General features: G+C 40.2%; 1 protein-coding gene across 3 annotated transcripts in view; it reads right to left on the bottom strand.

Moving 5' to 3' along the window:
* The window catches only part of MPPED2 (metallophosphoesterase domain containing 2), a 174,113-nt gene that overhangs the window by 59,336 nt on the left and 86,825 nt on the right, over positions 1–27,952 (bottom strand). For all 3 annotated transcript variants that reach the window (XM_027115122.1, XM_027115123.1, XM_027115124.1), the window contains one exon: positions 25,751–25,976. In XM_027115122.1, the coding sequence (XP_026970923.1) occupies positions 25,751–25,976 (226 nt within the window). The remainder of the gene's footprint in view (positions 1–25,750; positions 25,977–27,952) is intronic.

The raw sequence follows: 27,952 nt of genomic DNA, 5'->3' as shown, positions 1-27,952 counted from the left end.
TCTTGCCTATGAGTGGTTGTACTTGTGCTTGGTGATTGAATTCTTTCAGCTATCCATTTGAATCACTCTATTCACTTTTATTTTAGCATGTTTCTTTATGTAACTTTTTTATTTAATTTCATTTAACGTTTTCCTTTTTGGATGTAAATAGGATGGTCCATCATGGAGTGGTCAGTGGATAGACAGTTAGTGATTTAAACACAAGAGTTCCTGATTCAAACACAGGAAGTTTTAGAAAACATTCTCCCTTCATTTACCTCCTACCCTATCCATCCAGCATAGACATTCAAGCCAACAACCCCACATGTTCAGCAGCAGGTACCAATTAAAAGTAGAGTGCTAACATCTTCATATCATTCACAGCCTTATTTAAATCGTCCGTGCTCTGAGCTACTTGTATCTAAGTTCCAAAAATCTCCCAGCCCTACCAGCTGAGGACCTGGGAGCTGATTCCTTGCACACCCACCCTGCTACGACTTTAGCCCAACACTTGGCACCCAGTGTCTGGTTTCAGTGGATGCTTCTTCCCCCACCTCACCCACCTCAAGTCATCCTAAGTAGGCTTCGGACCTCTGAGACTCTACATGAATATGCCTCCCAGGTCAATGAAAGAAGGAAGTTTGTAGGATATGTCACACAGGAAGGTGCCCAGCTATATCCAAGACAAATAATCAAACATCTCTCAAAATAGGACTCCTTGGAAAAAGACTCCATTAATGTCCATTATCAGGTTACTGGAATTATTTAATTAGTTGGCAAGCCAGAAATCTAAATTTTTCTCTTACCCTCGGCCCATTGGTCCTAAATCTTTCAATTCTATCTTCTCAACATTCCTGGAGTCTTGCTGTCCTTTTCATCCCTCCTGAGAATGTTTTAAGGAGGATTCTCAACATCTTGTTCCTGGACAATTACAACATTTCTGATTATTGTTCCCAGTCTCATTTCCTTCCTCGCTCCCTTCATTTTCGTCTGCTAGAGTTCTTTCCAAAAGATAAATAGAGCCAAATAATTCTCCCACTTCAGACCTTTCCATGGCCTCACCAGAACCAAAAGATAAAGTCCAAACTCTTTCACCTGGCTCATCAGGCCCTTCATGGCCTTCTTACCAGGAAAACGGAATTACTTGCAGATCCTAAATTCTTAATTGTTTCTATTCATTGTATGTGTGGCTCTTTCTGCCTGAAATATCCTCTTACAGATTCTTCTCAGTCTTCCTGAAGGATTTCCTTACCCACCCAAAGCTGAATCGAGTACTCATCATGTCTGTCTCCAAAGGAATCTTACAAACTTAGCTGTAGCATTTGTGACAATCTGTTAAATGAGCGACTTGCCCTCTCTTTAGTAAGAGACCTATGAGGTCTTCTAGGGTCAGTATTTTGTTTTGTTCATTCTCATATTGCCAGTGTCTAGCACTGTGCACTGGGCAGGCAACTCAACAAATGTTCACTAAACTAATGAACAAATGAAATCCAAGACAGGATAAAAATAAGATTTACCACTGAGAAGGGGCTCTAGAAGGATCCCCTGAGAATGTCCATCTTCCCTAATTTGCTTTATTTTTCTCATGGACCCAGAATCCAAGGATCTCTGAAGGACAATGAATCAGTTTAAAACACAGATTCAGAATAATCTCTATAAACCTCATTCAATCAATTAACAAAAAGCATTTTTCTTTTCAGGGTTGGTAAGGTCAGGTGTGATTCTTGTTAATCCTATATACAATGCCCACCATTTGTGGACTATATCTGGGTACTTGTACAGACTATGTTTACGCTCCTCAGGTGAAGCATGAAAGCCAAGGGAGGGGCTTCCCTGGTGGCGCAGTGGTTGAGAGTGCGCCTGCCGATGCAGGGGACACGGGTTCGTGTCCCGGTCCGGGAGGATCCCGCATGCTGCGGAGCAGCTGGGCCCGTGAGCCATGGCCGCTGAGCCTGCGCGTCCGGAGCCTGTGCTCCGCAACGGTAGAGGCCACAACAGTGACAGGCCCGCGTACTGCAAAAAAAAAAAAAGAAAAAGCCAAGGGAGGAAAGAACCCTGGATGCAGTTCAGGATACTGTGAGACAACAGCGATTTTCAACCTGATGCTCATGGGGAGGCTTCAGACATTTGCTCCAAGTACATTCACACAGAGCCTCCGAATCTCCTTCTCTGCACACCAAGGACACCCTTCCCAGTATCTAACAGCCTATGCAAAACATATTCAATCTGCTTTGAATGCATCTTTTTTTGTGCCTTGGAATGTAAGCTCCAGAGAGGAAGGACCACACACTCTTACTCATTACTACGGTCTCAGAGTTTGATGCACTAAATACTTGTTCACTGACCCACTGGGGCTCATTTCTTTGGGAATATACATGTTCCTGTACATTCTTCTAAGTTTTCTAATTCTTACAGTCCCTTCACAAAAACCCATCACACATAGGCACAAACAACCTCTTTTTTTTTTTTTTTAAAGAAAATAAACACATTTTCACTTCCAAAGATTTTGGAAGAGCACAAAGAAAATTTGAAAATCACTGACACCACCACTAGTTGGAGGCACTCTTCATATTCTGCACAAAGCTTTTTGGCCCCGCCACTAAATTGGGACCATGCTTTGACTTTTTTCATCCAACAATCTCAGAGAAGAATTCTTTTTCCAACTGAGGATTATGTCCCATTAGCAGGTCATGAAAAGATTTTAGGGACCTGCATTTAAAAAATGAAATACATAATGAGATACTACTTCACACCCATTTGGATGGCTATCATCAAAAACAACAAATGTTGGCAAGAATGTGGAGAAACTGGAATCCTTGTGCGTGGCTGATGGGAATGTAAAATGGTGTAGCCACCGTGGAAGTGGTAAGGCAATTCCTCAAAAAATTAAATATAGCGTAATCCAGCAATTCCACTTCTGGCTATATACCCCCAAAGAAATGATAGCAGAGACTTGAACAGGTATTTATACACCCATGTTCATAACAGCATTATTCAAAATAACCAAAAGGTGAAATCAACCCAAATGTCCTTTGACAGATGGATGAATATATGTACAATGGAATATTATTCAGCCTTAAAAAGAAAGAAAATTTTGATACATGCTACAACATAGATAAACTTTGAAGACATTATGCTAACTGAAATACGCCAGGGCTTCCCTGGTGGAGCAATGGTTAAGAATCCGCCTGCCAATGCAGGGGACACAGGTTCAAGCCCTGGTCCGGGAAGATGCCACATGCTGCAGAGCAACTAGGCCCGTGCGTCACAGCTACGGAGCCTGTGCTCCAGAGCCCGCAGGCCACAGCTACTGAGGCCGCGTGCCACAACTACTGAAGCCTGCGCGCCTAGAGCCGGTGCTCTACAACAAGAGAAGCCACTGCAATGAGAAGCCCGCACACTGCAAAGAAGAGTAGCCCCACTCACTGCAACTACAGAAAGCCCATGTGCAGCAACGAAGACCCAACGCAGCCATAAATAAATAAGTAAATAACTAAATAACTAAATAAATAGAAAGAAAGAAGCCAGTCACAAATGATAAGTATTGCATGTAAATATATAGGTATATTTCACTTATATTTATTATCCCACTTGAACAAGGTACCTAGAATGGTCAAATTCATAGAGACAGAATGTAGAATGGTGGTTGCCAGAGCTGGGAGAAGGGGAAACAGGAGTTAATGTTTAAGAGGTACAGAGTTTCATTTGGGGAAGATGAAAATGTTCCAAAGACGGGGCTTCCCTGGTGGCGCAGTGGTTGAGAGTCCGCCTGCCGATGCAGGGGACGCGGGTTCGTGCCCCGGTCCGGGAGGATCCCACGTGCCGCGGAGCGGCTGGGCCCGTGAGCCGTGGCCGCTGGGCCTGCGCGTCCGGAGCCTGTGCTCCGCAACGGGAGAGGCCACAACAGAGAGAGGCCCGCGTACCACAAAAAAAAAAAAAAAAAAAAAAAAAAAAAAAAAAAAAAAAAAAAAAAGTTCCAAAGATGAATAGTGGTGATGACTGTACAACAATGTGAATGCACTTAATGCCGCTGAACTGTACAATTAAAAATGGTTAAAATGGTAAATTGTATGTTATGTATATTTTACCACAATTTAAAATATGAAATAGAATAAAGAATATAAAAGTACATCTTATATACAAAGGATAAGATGAAATTTTAATTTCAAGTAAAAGTTTGTGTATATTTATTTTTGATGTAAAACGACTTTTTATTGTGAGTTGTGGTCAAAAAAGTTTAAAACCACTGTTGCAAAAATTATTTTTAATCACTACATGACATTCTATCATATAAATATACTGCAACTTTTAAATCAGTCTCCTGCTTTTAGACATTCAAGTCATTTATATCCTTCCTTCCTCCCTCCCTCCCTCCTTCCCGCACTCCCTTCTTCTTTTTCTTTTTTTTGCTAATTCTAAGTGTTAGTTTGGTTGTTCTAACTTACAAAAGTGATTTTGAATAAGAAATACTTGGTGTTCTTTTTATAACCAGTTTTTGATTGGTAACTGTTTTCTGTATTGTTTAAAGCGGATCAAAAAATGTAAGTCTATTGGTAGAGATTAAGTATTTATTGCTACAACTTAGTTGATAAACTGTTGTTATTGTAAAGCCATATGTTCTGGTAAAGTCTTGTTTGCTTGAACTGATTATCCCTACAGGTGAAACACTAGAATATTTGGAGTGTACCTGGCTTGTTGTTTGCGTTGTTTTTGTTTTGTTTTGGTTGTGCATCTGCCTTTTAACCCATTCACCAAAATTTACCTTCTTGACAAGCAGCACCAATGAAAGTTTCAGAGAAATCTGCATATTTAACATACCTAAATCATATTAGGCAAGTCAGTGGAAAAATGCTCGTGCTGCTAATGGAATTAGAGTGCGTTCATTTTACAGGCTAGTGTTTTTAAACTAGAAATCAAAATCTGGCACTAAAGCATGTTAATTGTTTTACTGTACCTTGTGAGGTTTTCACTTGTAAATTCTAAACCAGTGTATTTTTTCTTTTTAGAACTGGTTTGTGTACATATATAGTGATTATGGATACTAATTCAATGTAATTTATAATTTTCTATGTCAGTATAAAAATACATCACAGCCTTCTCAAACAGCTGAAGCAATATATTGTATATTGCCATACTGTCTGGTGAAAGGGTTAAACTACTTCACCTCCTGCACTTTTAGATGCAAATCGGTTTTTCACCTCTGTAATAGAAAATCATTCACATATTTTTACATCATTTGTTTTTCCTGAAGAGTATTTAAAACCAAAAGGATATTCTGAAAAATGGTCAACGATTCTTTTAGAAATAGCATCCCAAGCAGCGTGCCTAAACATTACATTGCATGTGGAAAGTTAAAAAAAAAAAAAGTTTACATTTTTAAACATAACTCTTTGTATGCATCTCTATTTCACCTCCTGTTGTGCAATTATTTTTTCAGTTTGTTTCTGTAATAATTTTCTGTACCTCACAATCCGACTTCTAACCATAAACATAAAACCCCCTCTTGCCAAAGCCCTCATCCTACTGTGGGAATTTTTTAGTCCACTTCATGCACCCAGGCCACCATTTGAAGTTCCCAAAAGAAAACTTTTCAACGGCAAGGGAGATGGGCAGATTCCTTCCTCTGCAGCCATTGTCACTGCCACTGTCATGAGCAGCTTCTAAGATGCTCCCAATGTTCCTACTTCCTGCTATTCATGCCCATGTGTAATCCTTTCCACCTCGGCTAAGGGTACGGGCTGGGCCTAGTGACGTACTTCTAATGAAAAGAATATGGTAGGATGATAGGATGTTACTTCTGAGATTAGATTACCAAAAGACCCTGGCTTCCACCTTGCTGGTCCTCTTTTGCTCTCTCTCTCATTCAAATCAGTTGCCAAGTTGTGTGCTACCCCATGGCGAGGCCCACATGGCAAAGAACTGAGGAAGGTCGCTGGCCAAAAGTCAACAAGAAACTGCAAGAAACTGAGGCTCTCAGTCCAACAACTTGAAAGGAACTGAATCCTATCAACAACCACTAAAGTGATCTTCGAAGTGAATTCTACCCAAGCCTAGCCTTGAAATGAGACTATAGCTGTGGACAACACGTTGACTATATGGTCTATAAACCCTAGAGCCAGAGGACCCAGCTAAGCTGGGCCTTGATCCTCACCTACAGAAACTGTAAGATAAAAAATGTCTGTTATTTAAGCAACTAAACGCTGTGATTTCTTTTTTTTTTTTTTTTTTTAACATAGCTATAGGTAACCAGTACAGCTACGTCAGAATCTCAGATTGCTGGGCCCATTATAAATAAAGGCATGTGCCACTCCGGAATTTTCAATTCATCATCGCCACCACCCACTGTTGAGAGTGTTTCTAGCTTCCAGTGCCAGAAGCAAAGATACTGGGATGAAAAAATGACCATGGTTCATGAAAAAACAGGCTGCAAGAAAAGTGGGACCAGAAACTTAAACTTTACCACTGACAAGATAGTCCTCTTCTTACCCACGTCAGGTATCTTTCATGTGTGCGTTTGGATGATCAGACTATTATTTTTGTCTGTGGAACATTCAGTCCGCCTTCTTCTGGTAACAGCACATCAATTTTCCTTGGAAAACTCACCTCTATTCCATTGTTAATTCAAGTGGTACAGGTGGGGCCCACCTCACCCCCTGCCTGCCTGAGGAAGGAGCACATGACTAGGCCTAGCCAATCAGAGTGTTCCATCTTTCTCCCCACACTGACTGGTTTTAGGAAGGACATGTATATCAAGCTGAGATGGTTAGACTCTCTTGATTGAAGACAAAGCTGAACGTGTCAGCAGCCATCACAAGGGAGAGTCTGTCTGCAGATGAAGTCAACACCTAAAGACTTAGTCAAGAAAGAGAGCTGGATTCCTATAATAATGCCTGGGTATCTGGGTCAAGCCATGCCTGATGCCATTATCTCCATAGACTTCTAAGTTACATGAGTCAATAATTTCCCATTTTTGCTTGAGTTATTTTGAATAGATTTGTTACTTGTAACCAAGAGTTTTAAATGAATACCCTCATCCTGCTTTGCTGCTCCAACACACACACATACACACACACACACAAAGCTGTGTAACTTGACAAAGAATGTTGCTGATACAAATTGAACTTATCCTGATTATTAAAAGCAGCAATAGCATTGGGCTATAAGTTATGGTAAACTTGGTTCTAGAAAGGCCATTCTCTTATATCTAAGATGGACAGATAACAGAATCTAGAATTTGGGTTGTTTTGTTCAAGAAGATGAACTTCTTCCCATTTTTCTCCTATGTTTTCTCCTATGAAAGAAATAACTGGCATAAATATCTCATTAGCTCCTTCCTTCCTTCCTCCCTCCTTTCCTCAAATATTTGATTAGCATACCGATAAGTGTTGAACGAAATAAGAAAGCCCCAGAAGACTACATGCAGCCTAATATCCTTTCTAAAATCAACTTAATTTGGATAAAATTTACGTACAGTGAGCTGTATCCACTTAAAGTATACAATTTGATGGAATTTTTGATATGTATACACATCTGTGATGATGAAACATGACCACAATCAAGACACCAAACATCTCCATCACGCGCCCCCAATATTCCTTGTACCCTTTGCAGTATGCCTTTCCCTCTACACCCAGTGTAAGCAACCACTGATGATCTTTTTGTCAAATTAGATTAGTTTGTGTTTTCTAGAATTTCACACAAATGGAATCATACTTTACATACTATTTTTTGTCTGGCTTCTCTCATTCAGTATAACATTTTGAGCTTCATCCATATTATTGCATGTTTCAGTAGTTCACTCCTTTTTCACTGCTGAGTAGTATTCCAATGTATGGCTATATTATACTTGTTTATCCATTCACCTGTTGATGGACATATGGGCTATTTCCTGGGTTTTGTTATTGTGGATAAAGTTTCTATGAATGCTTGTGTACAAATCTTTACTTGGACATATATTTTCATTTGTTTTGGTAAATATCTAGGAGCAGAATGGCCAGGTTGTACGGTAGGTGTAGGTTAACTTTTTCAGTAACGGCCAGAAGTTTTCCAAAGATGTTGTACCATTTTATATTCACACCTGCTGTGTGTAAGAGTTCTGTTTGTTGCTCCACACTTGTAACTCTTGGTATTGTCAGAAATTTTAGTCACTCTACACAGTGCATTGTGGTATCTCACTGTGGTTTTAGTTTGCATGTCCCATGATTAATCATGGTGAATATCTTCCTGTATGCTTAATGGCCATTTGTATATATCTCTTTATGAAGAGACAATTCAAACTTTTGACCATTTATTGCGTTATTTGTCTTCTTATTATTGAGTTGTAGGAGTGCTTCAGATATTCTGGATAGAGATTTACATAATTGTGAGCTTTATATGTTGAGAATATGTTCTCCCAGATTGTGGACTGCCTTTTTATTTTTGTAATGGTGTTTTCTGAACAGGAAAAGTTTTTAATTTTGATAAAGTTCAATTTGTCATTTTTTTCCTTTTAGATTCATGCTTTTTATGTGCCCAAGAAATCTTTGCCTATCCCAATATTTTCTTTTAAGTTTTCTTCTAGAAGTTTTATAGAATTACTTTTTCTATTTCAGTATAATATCTATTTTGTATTTATTTTTGTATATGGTGTGAGGTATGAGTCCAGGTTTTCCATATGACATTTATTTGTCCAAGTTGATGGAAGACTACTGTTTCCCCTTTAAATTGCCTTGGCACTGTGTCAAAACTCATTTGACCATATATGTGTGAGTCTGTTTCCAGACTCCTTTTTCTCTTCCATTGATCTATATGTCTATTTTTCACCATTATCACAGTGTTTTGATTATTAAAAGATTTATAGTAAGTCTGGATATCAGATAATATAAGTCCACCAACTTTTATTTTTTAATTACTTTTGGCTATCCTAGATCTTCTTTTTTCATTTTCAAAAAAATATTAGGATCAACTTGCTTATTTCCAAAAATCAAAAGTCTGCTGAGATTTTGACTCAGCCGGTAGACTAAGTTGCACCTATAGATTAATTGGGGGAGGACTGAACAGTCTACAAACACAGTATATCTTCACTTGTTTAAGTCTTCTTTAATCCTTTCAGCAATATTGTTTAATTTTCAGTGAAAAGATACTCCAGATCTTCTGTTATATTTACCCTTGCCATTTTATGGTTTTGGTACTATTGTAATTAACATTTAAAAAAATTTCATTTTCAATTTTATGTTGCTAGTATATAAATAAGCAGTTGCTTTTTATATACTAGCCCTTTATCCTGTAACCTTGCTAAATTTACTTATTACTTCTTGATTCTTAGCGATTCCTTAGAATTTTCTAAATTAACAACCATGTCACATGCAAAAAAGAGACAATTTTACTTTTTCCTTTACAATCTTCATTCCTTTTATTTGTGCTTTATTATACGGTTTAGGGCCTCCAAAAATTGGTGACTAGAAGTGTGAGTCCAAGAACCCTTACATTTTCCTGATCTTAGTTTGAAAGCATTCAATATTTACCATGAACTCTGATGCTAACAGTACGTTGTGACCCTGTATCAGATGAAGTTCCTTTCTACTCCTAGTTGCTGAGAGTTTTTATGAATGAATGTTGAAATTAGTCAAACGCTTTTCCTGTATCTATTTGAGAAGACAAAATTCAAATTAACGTGTACCTGGAGAAGGAAGGCGTTACAGTAAGAGAGGGGAAAGCACAAAGACAAACACAAATTATTATCAGTAGTCTAGTTCTCTGGCTGTGTAGTGTGGGCCAATGGATGTTCCCTACATTATTCATAAATGGATAAATAACACGATAATAATAAGGGATATGCACAGGCCCATGATAACAGTGTGCCATGAACTAAGGACTTTGATAAATTTAATCTTGTCCATCTAAAAACAAACTTTACAGAGTCCTCACCTTGATCCCAGATTCCTGAAAAGTCTCTATACCAACAAGATTCCGAGAAGCTCTGGTCACAGGGTCTATGAAATGGCTTAGGATTTATGAGATTCATTTATAGGTAAAATTTATGGACTATTCGAATTTAGGCACATCTTAGACACATGGTTAATAATGAGAAAATCCCCTAAATAATGCTGTCATTTTGAATGAGGAGGATAAAAAGACAAAACCATGCATGTGTGGATTGTTTCTTTGTTCACAACACATACAGGCTGTTTGACCGAGACAGGAAAAGTTCCTGAGGGTCAAGGAATAAGAAGAGAGACTGAAGGTAAGAATGCAGAGGATTCTTAAAATGGAGAAAACTTCAGCTTGCATGCCTGAAAGCATACCCACATGTCAAGGACTGTGGGACATTTTCCCAGAGGGGACTGAACAAGAAGCCTCTCTGGTCTTAGTATCTAACCGAGGCTGAATGGAACACCAGGGAATATGCTGGAGGGAGGGGAGCCACTGGCCAAAGGGGTGGAAAAAGTGATGCAATCAGAGAGCTCCTGCCCATCTCTAATTTTATGACTCTCCGTAAAAAGGAAGGAGAATTCAAACCACTTCAAAATAAGATCACTGGAGACCTGGCTTGGAAGACTGGATCTGATGAGAAAGAAGTTTATAGGGATTTATTTTCCTAGTTGATAGTCACAGACCATGCCAAAAGACACCACCACCTGACTACTGCTTTATAGCAACTATAGGGTAAAATTTTTTTTTTTTTTTGCGGTACGCGGGCCTCTCACTGTTGTGGCCTCTCCCGTTGCAGAGCACAGGCTCCGGACGCGCAGGCTCAGCGGCCATGGCTCACGGGCCCAGCCGCTCCGCGGCATGTGGGATCCTCCCGGACCGGGGCATGAACCCGTGTCCCCTGCATCAGCAGGCGGACTCTCAACCACTGCGCCACCAGGGAAGCCCAGGGTAAACTTTTAAACTAATGCAGAATAATTTCTCTGGGAATTGGGAACAGCAGGCGGAGAATCTAAACTATGTCACTGAGAAATAAAGGCTTTCCTTCCCGACAACCTAAAGCTTGACAAATCATGCCAACGTTTTATTTCTCAGGATGTTTAAAAGAGCACAACAAATAGAAAGCTCTCCGCCACCTCCTTGCTAACTGGTTTGATTTTTAAGGAGAGTGCACTCCCAAAGACAAACCTCTAAAGAAAGGTTTAGATTTCCTTTTCTTTTTTCTTATTTGATGCCATTAATAATAAATTGTATGGGTTTTCCTTCCCCAAGGGGAAAAAAAATTTGTTGCTTTTCACATAAAAACACATTTAAAAATTATGCCTTTTAAAAGAACATTTAAAAAAAAAAAGGACAGAAACTTGCTAATTGCTCTAAAATTCAAATCTCCAATCAAACTGAACACTCCCATGGGTGTGAGGAAATAGGGCCTCTTTGGGGGAATGTAATCCTAATTATGCGGCATGAGGCACCCAAGTTTATGTCAGGGGCAGATTCTGATAAGATATGCACCAAAGGAATCAGGTCTGGACTGTTTCAATGGGAGAGTGTTGGTGTAATGTTGGTATTTAGCTGTGATCTAGAGGCCAGCAAAGGTCAGGTTGGACAAAGCAGAGCCTAATGAAGCTGCTAGTGTCTGGGGTGAAAGAGCCACAAAGCCTTTCAAATTAGCAGCTGAATCCTGACACTCATTAGTGATTATATGTGTGATGGCTGCAACTTAAGTCCCAACCAGTAAAACAGCCTAGACACCCAGTATACACGAAGGAAATAAAGTATGTGCAGAAATAAAGAACCAGAACCTTTCAAATGTTTTCCCTTTGGCATGTTTTTCTTTCCTTTCTTTTTTTATATTAATGACAGAACTGCAGTGTGCTTACCTTCCAATTTGGCATTAAAATAATTACCACCGCGACTAAAATGAGACTTCATTTTTTTTAATCAAGGAAGGTCTAGTCAGAAATTGCTTCTGCTAAGTTCTGTACAAGACATAATATACTCTTGGTAACTCACAAAACCAATAAATCAAGCTGAAGCACTTATTAAAGTATCTTACAGCACTAAATTTATCACTGATGACAAATTTAATTTGGGACTCTGACAGTTTGCTCCTTGCATATACTTCAACAGATTTCTTTATTATTATTATTTTTAGAGGGGGCATTATTTCACAAGTAATGAAGGCTGAAATTCACTAGAAATGTTTAGAGATGTAAAAAGATGACTTCCAGTAGGAAACTGTTTTTCTCCAATAGCATCGCCGTCACTGGGAAAAGTTACACATTAAAATTCTTTTCCAGCAATCTTCTCCTTCGCACATTAGAGTTAGCAGAATTTTTTAAATGGTGATAACGAGCATTTTACAAAGCAATTTATCATCATCACTCAGCTCACCCACACTCTATCTTCCACAGTTAGGTCAATGCTTGTCCCTTGATAAAGAAGATAACAAAATTGAGATACAGAGTTTCCCCCTACCTAACAGGTAGAATAATTTTAATCTGTGCCAAGGTCCTTCAGCACAAGGGAGGGTGGGAAGAAAAGAGCAAAGGAAACTCACAAAATCGTATCGGGTCTTCTTATAATCCCTCAATATTGTGGCGAAAAGGATGCTGTTCCCACTATAAGTTATCAAAAGAAAATTACACATAAATACACATAAAATTATTATTAATAGGCAACCTTTGCTGCACACCATACTTCTTGACTGCATAATATATATAATGCTCAATTTTCTGTTCCAGTCAACTGCACTCTGCAGTGTATCCTACAACACAACCAAGCTACACAAGTTATATTTTCTGTAAACTTTTCCTCTTCCTAAAACACATCTCTACAATTCTACATTAGCATTTTCTTGTTGTCTTTTCAAATGGTATTTTCTCTCTTGACAATGCAATCAGCATATAAAAACCAAATTTCACTTCCTGGTCCCATTTAAGGCAAACCGAGCAGCCTGAACCACAGCCTGACAAGGAGAACACATTAAGCTCTGGAACAAAAGCGTCCAAGTTGACCTGTTTTGCAGGCTGATTAATAGAAACAAGCTCCAAGGACTAATCACAAGTCGAGCCCTGTTTTGCAGATTAATAGAACAAAGACACACGAGAGGAGGGGAGGGCACAGCACCGGAATACAAATAAGCAAAGGTAGGCACCAGGCTTTCCCTGACTGAAGTCGCATCCTGTAAAGCCAGACCCACAGACCCAAGTCACACAGGGGGGTGAGTCAAAAATGCAGCACCAAAGAGGGCTGGGTTCCGTCAGTCACCCCAGCACCAAATGAGCCATCTGGGTTCCACCTTCTTTGGGAGAGACTGATTTAAAAGAGGAAACAAAAATTTTCAGCGGAATGAAGCAAGCTCTGGTGCTTTCCCGAATCTTTCCATTTCAGCAGGGCACACACAGAACTTGTTGATGAGGACAGACACCCCCCCCCCATCTTTGGCAATGGCCTGTGACACAGGTAATCCCTGAAGTGTGAGCATATGTGCAGGCCCACAACTCTGCAAGAACTAGATACACAATGACGGCACAAAGTTAGAAAAAATGAGAGTCAATGTCCAAATTACCCCTAGCATACATCTTACAGCTAGAGAATGTGGCCTTTTCTTCTGACTGTAAAAATAAAACTTACCCACTGCAAGAACACATAAAAGTCCCAGACAAGTAGAATGAAAGAGAGAACAATTCATAAGAGAAAACCATTGTTATACTTGTGGTGTATTACCTTTCGGGTTTCATTTTCTCTATATATGTATATACATTTTTCTGTGACGCTATTGATACCTCTGTATATTTTTGGTGGGAATTTAGCTTGTGAAAAGCTTACTGCTACATGTAACAAGAAAAACATACCATTGCTCTCTGATGTCTGATGCTAATTCTTGAATGACCAAAACCAGGTGAATGGATGAATTTTCACTGGAATGGTAAAGTTTTTATTCATGTGAGTGTCCGATTAACTGAAGAGAGTTTACACAGCTTGGAAAACACAATCTTTAGGAATTGAGATGTCTACTTTTTGCATGATTTCTACCCTTGGTATTCTGCAATAGCTATTTTCCTTTCACCTTTTTTTTTGTTGTTGTTCTGTTCTTACTTGTAGAAAACCCAGAAAGACAAGTTTTTTTGGTCTTATTCACAAGAAGAGTTATTTGAGTCAATGGACAAAGAAAATGGCTTTTCTCTGGCATATTTGTATTCTGCTCTATCAGTAATCCAATGATTCTGTTTATTGCAACAATCAACAAAGTAAGAACACATTTATAATGAAAATCATAAGTATCAACAGTTACAAAACCTCAGAACTGACTTTAGCATATGGTTAAGCCTGTGGTTTACAGGCCAGCCAAACTTCAAAATTTCCAACGAAGTGATCCTGTTTCTCTCAGGCTTTTCAGAACAGAGTTCAAACTCTACAGAGGCAATTTCTATAACAAATAACCTTAAAAACCGATACCCTCCTTAATATCAGATTTTCCCTTTAAGAGTAGTACTGAATGACACATATGGTGTGTTTGAATGTAGGCAGGCCCTTCAATACCCTGAAAATTCCCTCACCTCTCCTGGGCCTGCCTCTGAAGCTGCTCTGTAAGCCAGCAAACCATGCAGAATTCGCCTCTGGTAAGAGCTATTTAAAAGCACAAAGGTCAGGGCCAGCATTATATGTACACACTTAGGTCTCCCGTTTTTCATATTCATTCCGCAGGACCTACAGGTAAGTACTTCCCTGTACAGAATTACTACATCTTTTTAAGGGAGAAGCTGAATTTAGGTAAGAAAAATAACTAGTCTTCGCTGTTTCATCTGAAAAATAGGGAAGCATTAAAAAATGTTTAGTAACAGAGGCATCGTAAACACAGCCTAAAATCCTCATTCTCAAGTGCTTCTTACATATTAATATATTTAAATATAAAAGCAAAACTCACGAATTTGAGTTGAATTTCTTAAACAAATGTCCTTTCCACAATTTCTCCCCTTAAGTCATAACACTCAAGGAAAGAAAAAAAAAAGTGGGGAGGTGGCTAATAATAGCCCAACAGCCTGTTTCCAACTAGTTTTTCCATCAACCATTTCTGATTAGGTTTTAGTCTAGCAGCTTTTATTTCGTTCTGAAAAGATCAAAGCAAGAAGGTTTTTTCTATTAATTCTTGATTGAAAATGAAAATAGAGGCCCCAGTTATGGCCTAGTGATTTGAGGGGTTGGACTTTTAAATCAATAAGACAATAAAAACTTTTTTTTCCCCTAGTTTCTGTTTTTGATAATCCTATTTCTGGAATTATGATGCTTTAAGCTACTTCCCATTGCTTATGGAGTCTTGCGTGGCACGGAAAGTCAGCATACCTTACTGGATTTAGAATTAAAATTGATATGTCCCATCATTTCATTGCATAAAGTAGCTTGAAATGTAGTGAGAGAAACAGTCATCTCCAGTTATAAAAGAGCCAGGCAGGCATCAGAGGCACTTAGTTTTATATGCCATCATTTTGTACATCATATGTAAAAGAAGTTCATAACAAATTTTAGGAGAAGGTGGAAAATCAGTGTGTCAGCTCTGACCTCTTTTTTTTTCCTTTACACACATAGCATTGGTTTTACTTAGTCTTCAATGTTGATTTACTGTAGGTTCTATGAAATTTTAGCACTGTTTTTTTAAAAAATTAAATTAAATTAAATTTTTAAAAAAACATCTTTATTGGAGTATAATTGCTTTATAATGGTGTGTTAGTTTCTGCTTTATAACCAAGTGAATCAGCTATACATATACATATATCCCCAGATCTCCTCCCTCTTGGGTCTCCCTCCCACCCTCCCTATCTCACCCCTCTAGGTGGTCACAAAGCACAGAGCTGATCTCCCTGTTAGCACTGCTTTTTTAAAAAAATGTGATCCATCCTAAACCTACCATGCCAGACATTAGGTTTTATATACCAGGTGCTTTTCTTCATTTATTTTTCATTTTTTGCTGCACATTTCATACTTGGACATTGTTAGTAACGGTAATCGTATTTACACTTTAACCTAGCTGATCTTTTCTAATATTTGTGCAAAACAATCTTCCTATATCCTCTCCTGAATTAAAGCAGATTTTCAAACTCATTTTTTCTGCTCTTCACAGAATGCAGACACATTCTGCTAATCCAAAAGCTTTCCGATTTGCCACTAACTTCCTGTATGAGCAGTCCTCACGGAACATTCCACTTTCAATTTATAGTTCCCATCCAAGATTACCTTTATTTTTTTCCTGGGTGAAAACCAGTACCAAGCGTTACTCATACATTTAAAATGATGCTCCATGTAAGTGACCTTAAAATGCCCCATATGTCTTCATTTAACAGACATCTATTCACTCTTCCACGTCCTTTGACCACATGCTGCCGATATATGGGGTTCCTTTCCTAAATGGTTTCCACTTATCCAGATCATTAGCAACTTGCTGTGCAATGAAACCATACAATGTTTGCTTTTAAAAATTCTTTTCTCTCCCCACCTCCCTCACATACACACACACACACATAGGGGTAACTATTTTCCTAGACTAAGTTTTTTATTCACCTCCTTTCTGTCCCTTTCTGCTTCTCCCCTTCCACCCTGATATACCACCATAAAAAAAGACAAGAAAACAGACAGACAAACAAACAAAAAGAGCCATCACAAAACTACACAACTAACACTTTCCAGGGAAGAAAATAATATTTATTGAGCATTTACTGAGTGCCAGGAACTTGACATACATGATCGCATTTTAATCCCACGAAACATACACAGAGCAGTGAAAAAATTAAGGCTTTGAGGTTAGACTTCCAGTTCTGCTACTTAGGAAATGAGTGTCCTCGTGTAGTTATTTAACTTCTCTATTTTCATCATAAAACTTCCATTTTATCATCTCCCAAATGGGGGAAGTATTACTTTCTTTACAGGGTGGCTGTGAGGCTTAAAAACTGTTTTACGTAAAATACCTGTATGTGGGTGATGCTTAAGGAATAGTAGTTGTTATTCTTCGCATACCCATTTCACAGATGAAACTGTGGCTCAGAGATGAAACAACTTGCTTAAGAAGGTAAATGAGTTCTAAATGATAAAAATGAGACACAAGCTCACTGGGGACAGCTGCTTCTAAAGGCTAAAGCCTGCAGCCTCTATACACACACTGCTTCCGCCGACAGTAGGTAGAACAGGGCTGCAGCTGTTTAAGCTATGTCCAGCCCGAGGACCAGACCTTTCAGGGGGTGTCTCCCTGCTGGGGAGGCCCAGCCAGAAGTTTGTTAACCTGAGGAACTGATGTTTTAAGGAAAGAGGGAATCAGCAAGAAGAGCTCAGCCAGTTTCAGCAAACCCTTCACTGTCAGAGGGAGGTCCCTGAGCACAGCATGTTTTAGTCCTGTCTCCCAACAAGCCTCCCACGGGCATACAGGTGACTGACTCTCTGGGAAGCTGAGTGACATCCTCTGATGGCCCTCTTACAGAGCAGCCTAGAAGGGCACAGGGCCTTTCCCCTGTCGAGCGCAGAACACAGCATGGCTTTGATCACCGTGACTCTGTTGTGAAAAAACTCTGGCAGCAGGCAGACTCACCAAAAAGGGCAAAGGGGCGACCTGAGGCCATGCAGGTGAGGTTCCCGGCAAAAACGGAGCACTAGGTAGAAGTGGCAACCTCCAAGCTGTGGGCTCTGAAGCCCATTCACCCTCACTACGGATCATCAGGAGGATTCAAGGAACCTACCTGTGTAGTTACCTGGACTTCCTTGTGAGCACACCTGAGCTATAGGGTAAATGTATGCAGGAAGGCAGAGCAGCAGCAGTGCCTGGAACCCGGCAGATATGGGTCACAACTGTCAAAGGGACGCCAGTGGGCTCACCACCTGGTAATATCTGCAGAAATTCACATTACACTTACAATTCAAAGAATTAAATAAGAAATACATGTTTGCCAAATAGCTTGAAAATAAATGGTACAGAATCTGTATGGCTTTAATTCAACTCAAAGAATTCAACCATTGAGAACTCAACCACTGAGAAAAGAGAATACTGCATGTTTAATAACTGGTTTCTAACGTCCGAAGGACATTCTGAGGGCCCACTCGGTTTAGCTTCCAACCAAACTCACACTTTACACTGGCTGCTTTTACTGTAGCTTGAAGACGCAGTCTCCAAATCTAATAGAAATTTCTGTATCTACTCAGAGCATGGGGATAAGGCAAATGAGGTACAGAAATGACAATTAAGAGTCTAAAAATACTGTTTGAGCCTTTCTTTGAAAATTCTCGCTGCCTTCTAGGTAGGTCTGTCCCGCTGCTCCCTGACCATGCTCACCTGGAGAGATGCCGTGCACTCTATCTTTCCGAATGTTTGGGAAGGATCTAGACATGTTCATGAAGAGCTCAGGGACGTAGGTTAGTGCTTTGTTTGGTTCCACTTTGCTCTACCTTCTCTAGCTGTCCTTGCAGATTCATGGCTATGCTTGATCTTGTCTTGGAAATGTTTTTTCTTTTGCAACTGGGTGTCTCATAGGTGTGGGCCTTCAGTCAGGCAGCCACAGACACATCTTTACCACTACCACCCTCATTCATTCATTCAGCAGAAACAGACTGAGCACCCACTGTGTGCCAGGCCCTGGGCTGGCCTAGGGTATGCATGGAGAACAACGCTGACAGGGTCCCCACCCTTGTGGAGCTTAGAGCCACTGTATCCTCTCCTTCCCTCCCCCAGCAGCAACTCTGGGTTAAAAAGGAACCTGTCAGTGTAACATGAGAAAATGAAAGAACACCCAGCAGCGAGCCGGCAGGGTCTCATCGTGGAAGTCCAGGTCTGCCTGGAGCATGGTGTGTGGGTCCACACCAGCCCGACTTCCGTGGGGAAGCACGGTCAGCACTTCCTTCTCGGTGCACGTGCCCGGGGCTGCCGTGTCTCTCAACTGCTCCGTGGTGCTTCAGAGGGAAATAGTCATGTACACCCGATACTTGCCCCTCTAACGTGTGTGCAGAGGAAACGGAAGTTGTCGCCATGGAACAGAAACACCAGAGGAGCTGATCCATGTCTTATGACGCACAGGTATAGATCCTCATTTTTTAAACCCTAGGCTCTGGAGCACACCGTGCAGAAGATCATTCTTTTGTTCTGTCCCCCCAACATCCCATTGTCCCCCCGCTTCAAGCACCCCATCACTGAAGGCTGAGAGCTCCTGAGAGGACTGGCCTGGATTTCTGTGTGTCCTTTTTGCAACTAGATGGGAACAGCCAAGGCTTCTAAGTGGCCACTTCCTGAGTTGCCTCAGGTCAAGGAGTAGAGTGACATGTGCGGTTACTAGGATATCCCAGCTCAGCTTCAAGAGCTCAGCAAAGGAAGGCGGGATTCTAGTCCTATTTCTCCCCAAACTAACTTTGGGCAAGTCGCCTTTTCTGCCAAAACTCGACCTTGGTTTCTTCTGTCAATAGGAGGCAACACCAGGCAGCACTGTCACGACGTACAAGCACTTGTAAATGCTGGCTAGTATTAATAATTATTATGAATACATGCCCTTTGCCTTTGAATTGTTTAGAATTGGTTTTAAGTTTTAATTATTTAGAGTTGTTGTGAAGCCCAAAGGAGATAACACATGTACAAGCTCTCTAAGTGAAACATATCATCCAAATAGAAGTTTACTATCGTCGTTTGCTAATTGAGTTGGTCTCTCAGAATGTGCAGGCAAAAATTTAAATTATGCCAATGGCTGATATTAAGCATAACTGAATGCCCAGGAACACTTCTATACCCCCCTCCACGTTCGCCTATACGACCACCACCAACACATCAGCTAAAGGCACACGACAAGCAGGCGGAAAGGTATGAGTTGCCTCCAACGTCCTAAACTCCACATAAACCAGCTTTTGCCAAGGTATGTACTGATATGGCTAGCAATGGGAGGTAGGAAGCAGGCGGACAGGGTTTGCTTTCTCCTTTTCCAAATAAACAGCGCGGTTGTTAAACCAGAAATGAAGCTGATCCCGTGCAGCTTTCAGAGCAGTCAGCTGCATTCTGAGGCAGGCGAAAATGTAAACAGAGCCTGTAATTCTAGAGCAGGACAGACCCGCCACAGGTTTCAGAATGGGAGAGTCCGTGGGCCTCACGCCAAGAAAAATGAAACGTTAGCCTGGGCCCTGGAACAGAATCATGTAGAAGGAGAGTGCGTATTTGTTTAACACACACACACACAGACCTGTTTCTGTGCCAATACCTTCCTGAGCCCTCCTGAAGAAAAGCTGGAATCCCTGAAATTGTGGCACAGAATCAGTCTTGTTCGTACAGTCCTGTTCTTTAGTGTGAAAGGACTTTCCTGCTGAACGTGGAGATGTTTCTTTCTTTTCTTCTTCTTCTTCCCTTTTTTTCTTTTTGGCCCAAGTTAAACTAAGTATGACTTGAAAATAAAATAAATGAGCCCATTCCACCCATCCCCAGATCTGAATTCTATCATGAGTTGCCAATTGGTTTTCTCATCCTCTCACTCAGTATCTGCTGTTAATTTTTTCGCTATTGCAAGAACTTGAAGACTGTCAGCGAAATACATGATGCATTACAAACCTTATAGTTGGAAATAAAAATACCTGACGCTTTCTGACAGGGTAAGCTTACAGTACCATTGTGCTGATCAGAACAAGGAAACGTGAGCAACCTTGTAGCTGTTTGGATGCAAACACAATTATAAAGGCTGCAGAGAGTGGAATCAATGCTTAACTCCCACTTTGAAAAACGCTGAGAAAATTACATCTGAAGGAATGGACAAAGTCAACATGTTGATGATCCAAAATGAGGGGGAGAGAGGAAGGAAAAAAAAAAAATACCCTGCACACACTTCCTTTGAAAATGCAGCTCAATGGACTTTCTCTTGCTATTTCAGCCATTTTAGAATTACGCTGCCTAGGCTCGATCTAATTTTCCTGCTGCAGAAGTTAAGGCACTTCCTCTACAATTACTAAATCTGACAAATTACACCTGGGTCTACTCTAACATGAGAAAGTGTGCTCTTTGTTCCTGACCCCTTGGTCAGCGTAGAGATCAAATTCCTGGACATTGGAAAGCCCCGCTCATATTCATTAAAAGTCACAGGAGACTAGCTCTGCGTTTCTGTTCAGGAGGGGAACAAGGTGCACTGCTGAACAATACAACTGCCACACTCAGGTCGGAGCAAGACAGACTTTTTTTTTTACTTTTTGTGGCTTGGCTGCTGATCCGTTTGCACCTGGATTTTTTTTTCTACGTAAGCATCTTAGTAGCCAAAGAGCAACTGAAATCAGAAAAAAGAAGGGGCTAGTCGATTTTTAAATGCCCAGTCCCATGAGTGAGCTTATGGAAATCTACTTGCACTAAAATGCTGGCTACAGATCCAGTAACCAAAGATACAGAGATGATTTCAAAACGCCACCTCCCCTCCACCCTGACCAGACAAGCAGTGAATTAGCACAAATATCAGTGGTTGATATTTGACAGATTAGAATTTTGTCTCCTTTTTCTGACCACAGTCAGCCTTTGGTCAGAAAAAAAGACATTTTTGGGATCAAAAGTTGAAAGTGATCACGAAAGGAGATCAGGAAGCACCTCGGTGGCAAAAAATCAACACAAGGGATACAAGAAATCCACGAGCTGTGCTGCTATGAGAGCAAAGTCCTGGGCAGATCTAACTGCTAGGCCACACAAGACCCTCTTCTGTCCCCCAGAGAGGGAGGGAAAAGTGTAATAGGAGAAGTTAAGAAAAACTGTGACTGAACTGTTAGTCCCATGACAATACATCACGCCTGACTCCTTTCTTCACGATTCTTGGAAGAATGAGGTGCCGAAGGAATACATACAGAAGCCACAGAACCGGGTGGAAGGCCTCCTGAGGCCGGGCTGCCCCTTGAGAACGGGTCAACTCTTGCCTTCCTTCCAAGGGAGCACCTTTCTTCCAGGATAAGGCACCCCATTTACAACTTCTTCAGTGTAGACCGTTGGATTTTCCCAGACCCATCAAACCACATCCAAACCCTCTTCTTTGCCAATCTAATTGGCACGACAGTGTGCTCCAATTGCAAACACACATGACTGCTCAGGATTGTTGTAAGTTATTTTCCACATACAAATTCCTCCTAAATTGTAAGTTAGGAGACCCTGCGTTAATTCTCTCTGGTCTTTAGGAAGGTTTTTCAGCGGTGCTACAAGTTATAAACATGTAATGAATATGAGCTAATACACCTTGTTTAGAGTGAAACTGAGTCACAATCCACATTTTGTAAATACATGAGTTAATAAGCTCTCTCCCTGGTCAGACAGCAATTACTTAAAAAAAAATTTTTTTTTTTGATTGAAGTCTAGCTGATTTACAAAGTTGTGGCAATCTCTGCTGTACAGCAAGGTGACTCAGTGATACACATATAGACGTTCTTCTTTTATATTCTTTTCCATTATGGTTTATCACAGAGATGGTAATTACTTTTGAGAAACCTGTGACAGGATGGAAATCCTTTGTATCAAGGTTCTTATTTTGATTTCTGTTTTTAAATGAAAACCACTAGCAATATCAGTAAATCAGAACTTAATATTCCCTCCAGAAAAGTTACAGGAAAAGCATGGAAATCAAAGTTAAAAGCATTCACATTATTTTGGAGTTGGAGTATCTAATGGGTTACTAAGCAGATGTCCACCTATGTGTGAATCTTAGGATGGAAAATCCTTATGTCTCATAGGAGACGAGTAGCAGCTCTAGTATAAATTCCACCCCCCCCCCAGATTTGCTTCCAGTCAAATTCTTGATAGTGAAAGAAGCTAAAAATTGTACAAGATATTAAAATAATCAAGCATGCCCGCAAATATGTATGCTCTTTAAAGATTCTAATTTTGGTGACTATTGAAGTGAGTGGCATCAGAGAGAAAGTGGGGCAGACCTCACTACCCCTGTTTTACAAAATAGAGAAGGGATTTGTTGTGCAATCAGCAGAGACTGAACTAAGGCTAGAAGCCAGCCCATCTGACTCCTAGTGCAATTGTCTCCATGTGAAGGTGGACAAAGGTACAAAGTACATTGGAAACACCAACCCTGCTACATCAGTAATAGCTAACACTTATCCAGTACTTACTCTATGCCAGGAAGTCTTCTGCATGCATTAACTCACTTATAACAACCATGAGAGAGAAGTAATATTGCTATTTCTCACTTTAGAGATGAGAAAACGGAGGCATGGAGACATTCAGAAAAATGCCCAAGGTCCCAAGGCTGAATAAATAAGTAGTAGAAATGGGAAAATCTGTTCTCCTTGCATAGAAATGCTAACATAGGCATTCCTAAAGCAATGTTCAGATTACAGCAGTTCTGAGAATATTATTTTTTTAACTATTTAAATTATTATTTTTAAATATTAATACTAATTTTCATCATAAAAATATGACAAAATTGCAATTTCCTTTTCATCAACCCCTGTATTCTTGGTAAAAAGACAAAGTATCAACAATTCCTATGGGTGAGATAAATTCCATTTAAAGATCTCCCTCATTGTAAAAAGAAAGGAAATAGTTCAAACTTTCTAGAAATCCCAATAAACTGTGTGTAAAAAACAACTTCAGGGTAACATCTGAGGAGACTAATGCTGAGTGTTTTCTTGACTTTACCAGTTTCTCCAATATTAAAATAAAACATTTTGAATGAGATCAATCCAGTTCAGACATAAACTTTGTCCGAAGTTTGTACCACCACCAAAACCAAATTACGCCCCATTACTTCCCATGTTGGAACTATTATGTTTTGTTATTTCTTGAGATGCTACACGATCTGCCTCGGAATTCAAAATCACTCCCTCATGCATCACAGCCATAATCTGGTTGAGCTAAACCCCATCCTAAACAGATCTGGACCTGTTCAGATAATGGAGGAAGCTTGCTGTCATCACACCAACAACCATCAATCCAGGGAACCTCTGAAAGTCCTGTCTGTTCAGGAATGGGCTTAAATGTTCTGGGCTCTGAAGATTTTTCAAAAATCATCTTAAATCATTGAAAAAATCATCTCAACTCCAAGTAGAGCTTCTCTACCAATTAGAGGTCATTTCTCAACTACTGCATAGTCATTAAGAAGTGAGCTGTGAAGTTGAAAAAGTGCTCTCTCTCCTGCCCTTTACCCAGAAATGCTGATATCGACATCCTACATTACCCCAAGATCAGCTTTCAGATTATTGTTTGAGAGGGCTAATTTCTGCTGTTTGTTCTCTTGCCCTTTACCACCTTGTCACATATAAAAAGAACTAATTGACGTGCATTCATAAAGCTGGATATAAACACTGCAGATTATAACCACCAATTACCACAGCACTACCACCGCCACCTCAGGCATACCATGTACCCTGCAGCCAGACTGAAATTAGGATGCTACCACTTAGAATCCGTGTGATTCTTGAGCAGTTACTTAAGCTTTCTGTGCCCGAGTTTTCCCATCTGCCAGATGAGAATCACAATAGTGGCCGTCTCTTAAAGGTAGCTTGAAGAAAATGAGATAGGTCCTTTAGGTATAAAGGACCTAGTGCCTGACATTTGGTTAAGTACTCAATTAAGAGTTCAGAATCACGGTCAGGTTGATTTTAAACGGAAATATACTTCCTGTACCCACTCATCAGTCCTTCTGGACTGATGAAAACCAAATTTGGCTAGAAAACCAAACGACAGGAAATATCTCAACTTTCTCTTTTACAGAAGACAATCCAAACTGTTGAGTGGGGTGGCCAATCTGAATTCACTCTGTCCTTTTCCAGCCTTATCCGCAACTCCTAAGGCAGGACTGGGATACTTTTCCAGGTTAAGTGAGTAAAGATTAGTTTTTCTGCTCTATATACACACAGGGCTCTCAAAAAGTAAGAAAGCAAATAAAGAAAAATCCAAGACTCCTCTGCTACTGATCTTCTGATCTAACACTCTCATTTTAGAGATGAAAAAACTGGCTCTAGAGGCTAAGTGACTTGCTCAAGTTCCCATAAATATCTCGTGGCAGAGCTAAGGCCTCAAAAATGGTAATTGTTATTCTAAGCAAATCACCAGGCGCTCTTCTCAATCCATTGCAAACATCATCTAATTTAATCCGCATAATAACCCTCTAAAAGTAGGTATTATTTTCACTGAGGTTCCTTCTCTATGAATTAACTTCTTCAAATCCAGACAACTGACAACTGACAGAGCCAAGGTCAAAATGTTTCCTTGTCTGGTCCCAAGGAATACACGCCTGCTTCGAGTTTTCTAGAGCTGAGAATTTCAGTACTGAGAATTCTAGGACTGAGCTCTCAACCGGTAACTTCCAAACTGTCTGTGCTTCAGTCTTGCCTGGGGAGCTTTAAAAATACAGGTCACTGGACTCCACCTCAGGAAGGAGAATCAGAGCCTCAGGGGGATACGGCTTCAAAATCTGTATTTCTTCAGAGTTGGTCAGGTGATTCTGATGTGTAGCAAGATTTGAGAAACTCTAATGTAAGCAAGATATTTTATGAGTGCTTCCAATGTAAAACGAGAAGGGAACGAGTCACGTAGGCTGATGGAATGTTCAGAGTGGCTGAATCTGCATGAAGGGTAACACAGTGACCTTCCACCAAATCCTTCTGTGTCCCACAGACACACATGCAGCCCCGGTCACACAAACAGACACGTATCTACCAAAGCCATGCTCCCGTTGACCTTGCCTAAAGAAATCTGCATCACAATGAAAACAACAAGCATCGTGTTTTGCAGCAGTGCCGAAATATGTGTTATGTTCTAAATACAGCCAAAAGGTTTCTCTTCATCTTTATCCTTTTGGTTTAAGGCACCTAAGCCAGAACCATGCTTTCTGAGTGCTGAGCTAAAAAAACAGAGGGGAAGACTGTTGGAATGAACACTTACCAAGGTGCACCGTATATCCTGAATCCCTTCACTGTTACCTCCGAGTCTTGTAAGTAAATACTGTTTGTCAGGAGGGACTGAACGTTGTCAAAGTCCTCTGGTTTCAATTTGGACACAGAGGGGAAACGGTAGTAGTCCTGTTTAACAAGGTCTGCCATGAATTCCTTATCAAATGTCAGTTCATGATTCCCAGCAATCACTATTTTATATTCATAGGGCAGGTTTCCTGAAATAAGAAAAAAAAAGCACCAATTAGCATGTACATTTCCCATCACGAAGTACAACTGCAGAGACTGCGTGGTTAGCAGACAGTATCCCCAAATGAAATAGCTCACGCATTCCTTTCTATTTCCATGGGAACCGAAATTTATGACGACTTTTTTATGCTAACAAAAATGACAATAAACGGGAGATAGGAAGCTGCTCAGAAGCTAAAAAGCTACTAAGGAGACATTAAGTTTGCTAGTTTCATTTCCCTTTTCTGTCTGCTACAGAGTCACTGTGATGAATCCACACTGTGACGAATCCATACTTTATAATTATCCAGCAAAAAGTACTTTAATCACGAGCCTTAAAAAGGTCTGGACTTGGATTTGACCCTTAAAAAATAAGCCGACCAACTATTCTTAACAACTCAGAAAACTGCTAAGATTTTTTAGTAGAAGCTTCATACAAAAGACATGGCATAGCCAAGCATTTCACAATTTACATAAATGAAAGGAACTACACGGTACAATTTCATACGGCAAGTTAAAGTTTACCTTTTGGCTTGCGAATAAAAAGAACATTAAGAATGGCCCCCTGATTAGAAGGCTAAATTTCCTCCCGTTGGGGTGGGAGAAGAAACTGTAAAGCTTAACCCCCTTTTAATATTTATGGTATGGAAATGTGAGTTCTCCATGTGTGTTTTTTATGCAGAAGTTTCCCGAGCGAAATGAGATAATTCTGGGAAGAAGAATGAAAGCTATAAAGGAAAACCCAAACACCAGACTTCTGCATAGATTTATAATGTTTGAATAAAGTACGGACCATACATATTAATAACTCACCGTGATGCTATAAGAACCAAAATCCAAAGGGAGATAGTGCCGGGCAGCTGCCCCCATCCTGAAATTAATGCCTTTTTCTCTTCTTTGTCATTATCCATCCCTCAAGCCTCACCACTGGGCAGCTGCTCGTTTTATTTATTTCATTTTATTTTGAGGAGGAAAAGGGTGGGACGATGGTGCCTATAATTCCAGCTTCCTGAGACTCCTAGGTCCGATGCAAAATTAATGTTGCCTGCTATTCCAGGAAGAATGAAAGTTACCACTAGCAGGAAATGGGATACATTTGTTGTAAGAATTGGTCCTTACCAGCAAGCCAGAATCAATGATTCAATTAATGGAGCTTATAGTGGGGGAGAGAATTATATTGTTTGGAAGGGAAGGCAAGTTTTGTCATAGGCCCACTTGGATTTCAGCAATGCAAATTGCTGAAAAATTTTTTAAATTATTAAATTTTTAAAATTTAATAAAAGTATTAAAATTGTATATATAGCATGTGGGTTAAGGGGGAGACTTAGGAGAGAGGTGATAGCAGTCAGAAAACAACACTGCAGAAAGACGAAACCGAAAACATTGTGGCCAAGCATCAATAGATATCCTTGATTATTAGCCCACAATGCTCTGTGAAATGCCTTTGGCTTCAGTTGTTTGCAAGGCTACAGTGAAGAGCTCATAGAAAATAGGAAGCCTCTCTTAAATGCATGCAGAGCTTATAATCTGCACTAGCATAAGGCAATAAGACTGTGATGTATGTTGCAAGCTACTTGGATAGAATGATATTTTGCACAACTCCCTGCACTTAAAATACAGATGAAAGATGTATTAAGAAGGCTGCAGATTCCCAGTACTGCACATGCTGGAAGTTTTTGAGATGCCCCACAGTTTCAACATCATGGCTCTGTGAACACACTGGCCTGATACTGCATCCCCAGACTCACCTGTGCTCCCAAGGCCGGAACGGGCTGAAATGTTTTCCTGGACAGTAATCTGCTCCAAGGCAGGTCCTACCTGCGTGAACCTTTGAGCAACTCTATTTGTACAAGTCATGCTTTAGCTGCTGGTCCTCCTTTAATCATTCATGATGATGGACTCGCTGTAAACCCTGTCTTTATGTACCACTGCTCTTGCAAGAGGCCTTGGCTTCTTGTTTTTTTCC

This window comes from Aethalodelphis obliquidens, unplaced genomic scaffold, assembly GCF_003676395.1.
Source record: "Aethalodelphis obliquidens isolate GAN/ISIS:26980383/991018 unplaced genomic scaffold, ASM367639v1 scaffold14, whole genome shotgun sequence".
NCBI lineage: Eukaryota > Metazoa > Chordata > Mammalia > Artiodactyla > Delphinidae > Aethalodelphis > Aethalodelphis obliquidens.
This window is presented reverse-complemented; position numbering and strand designations above follow the sequence as displayed.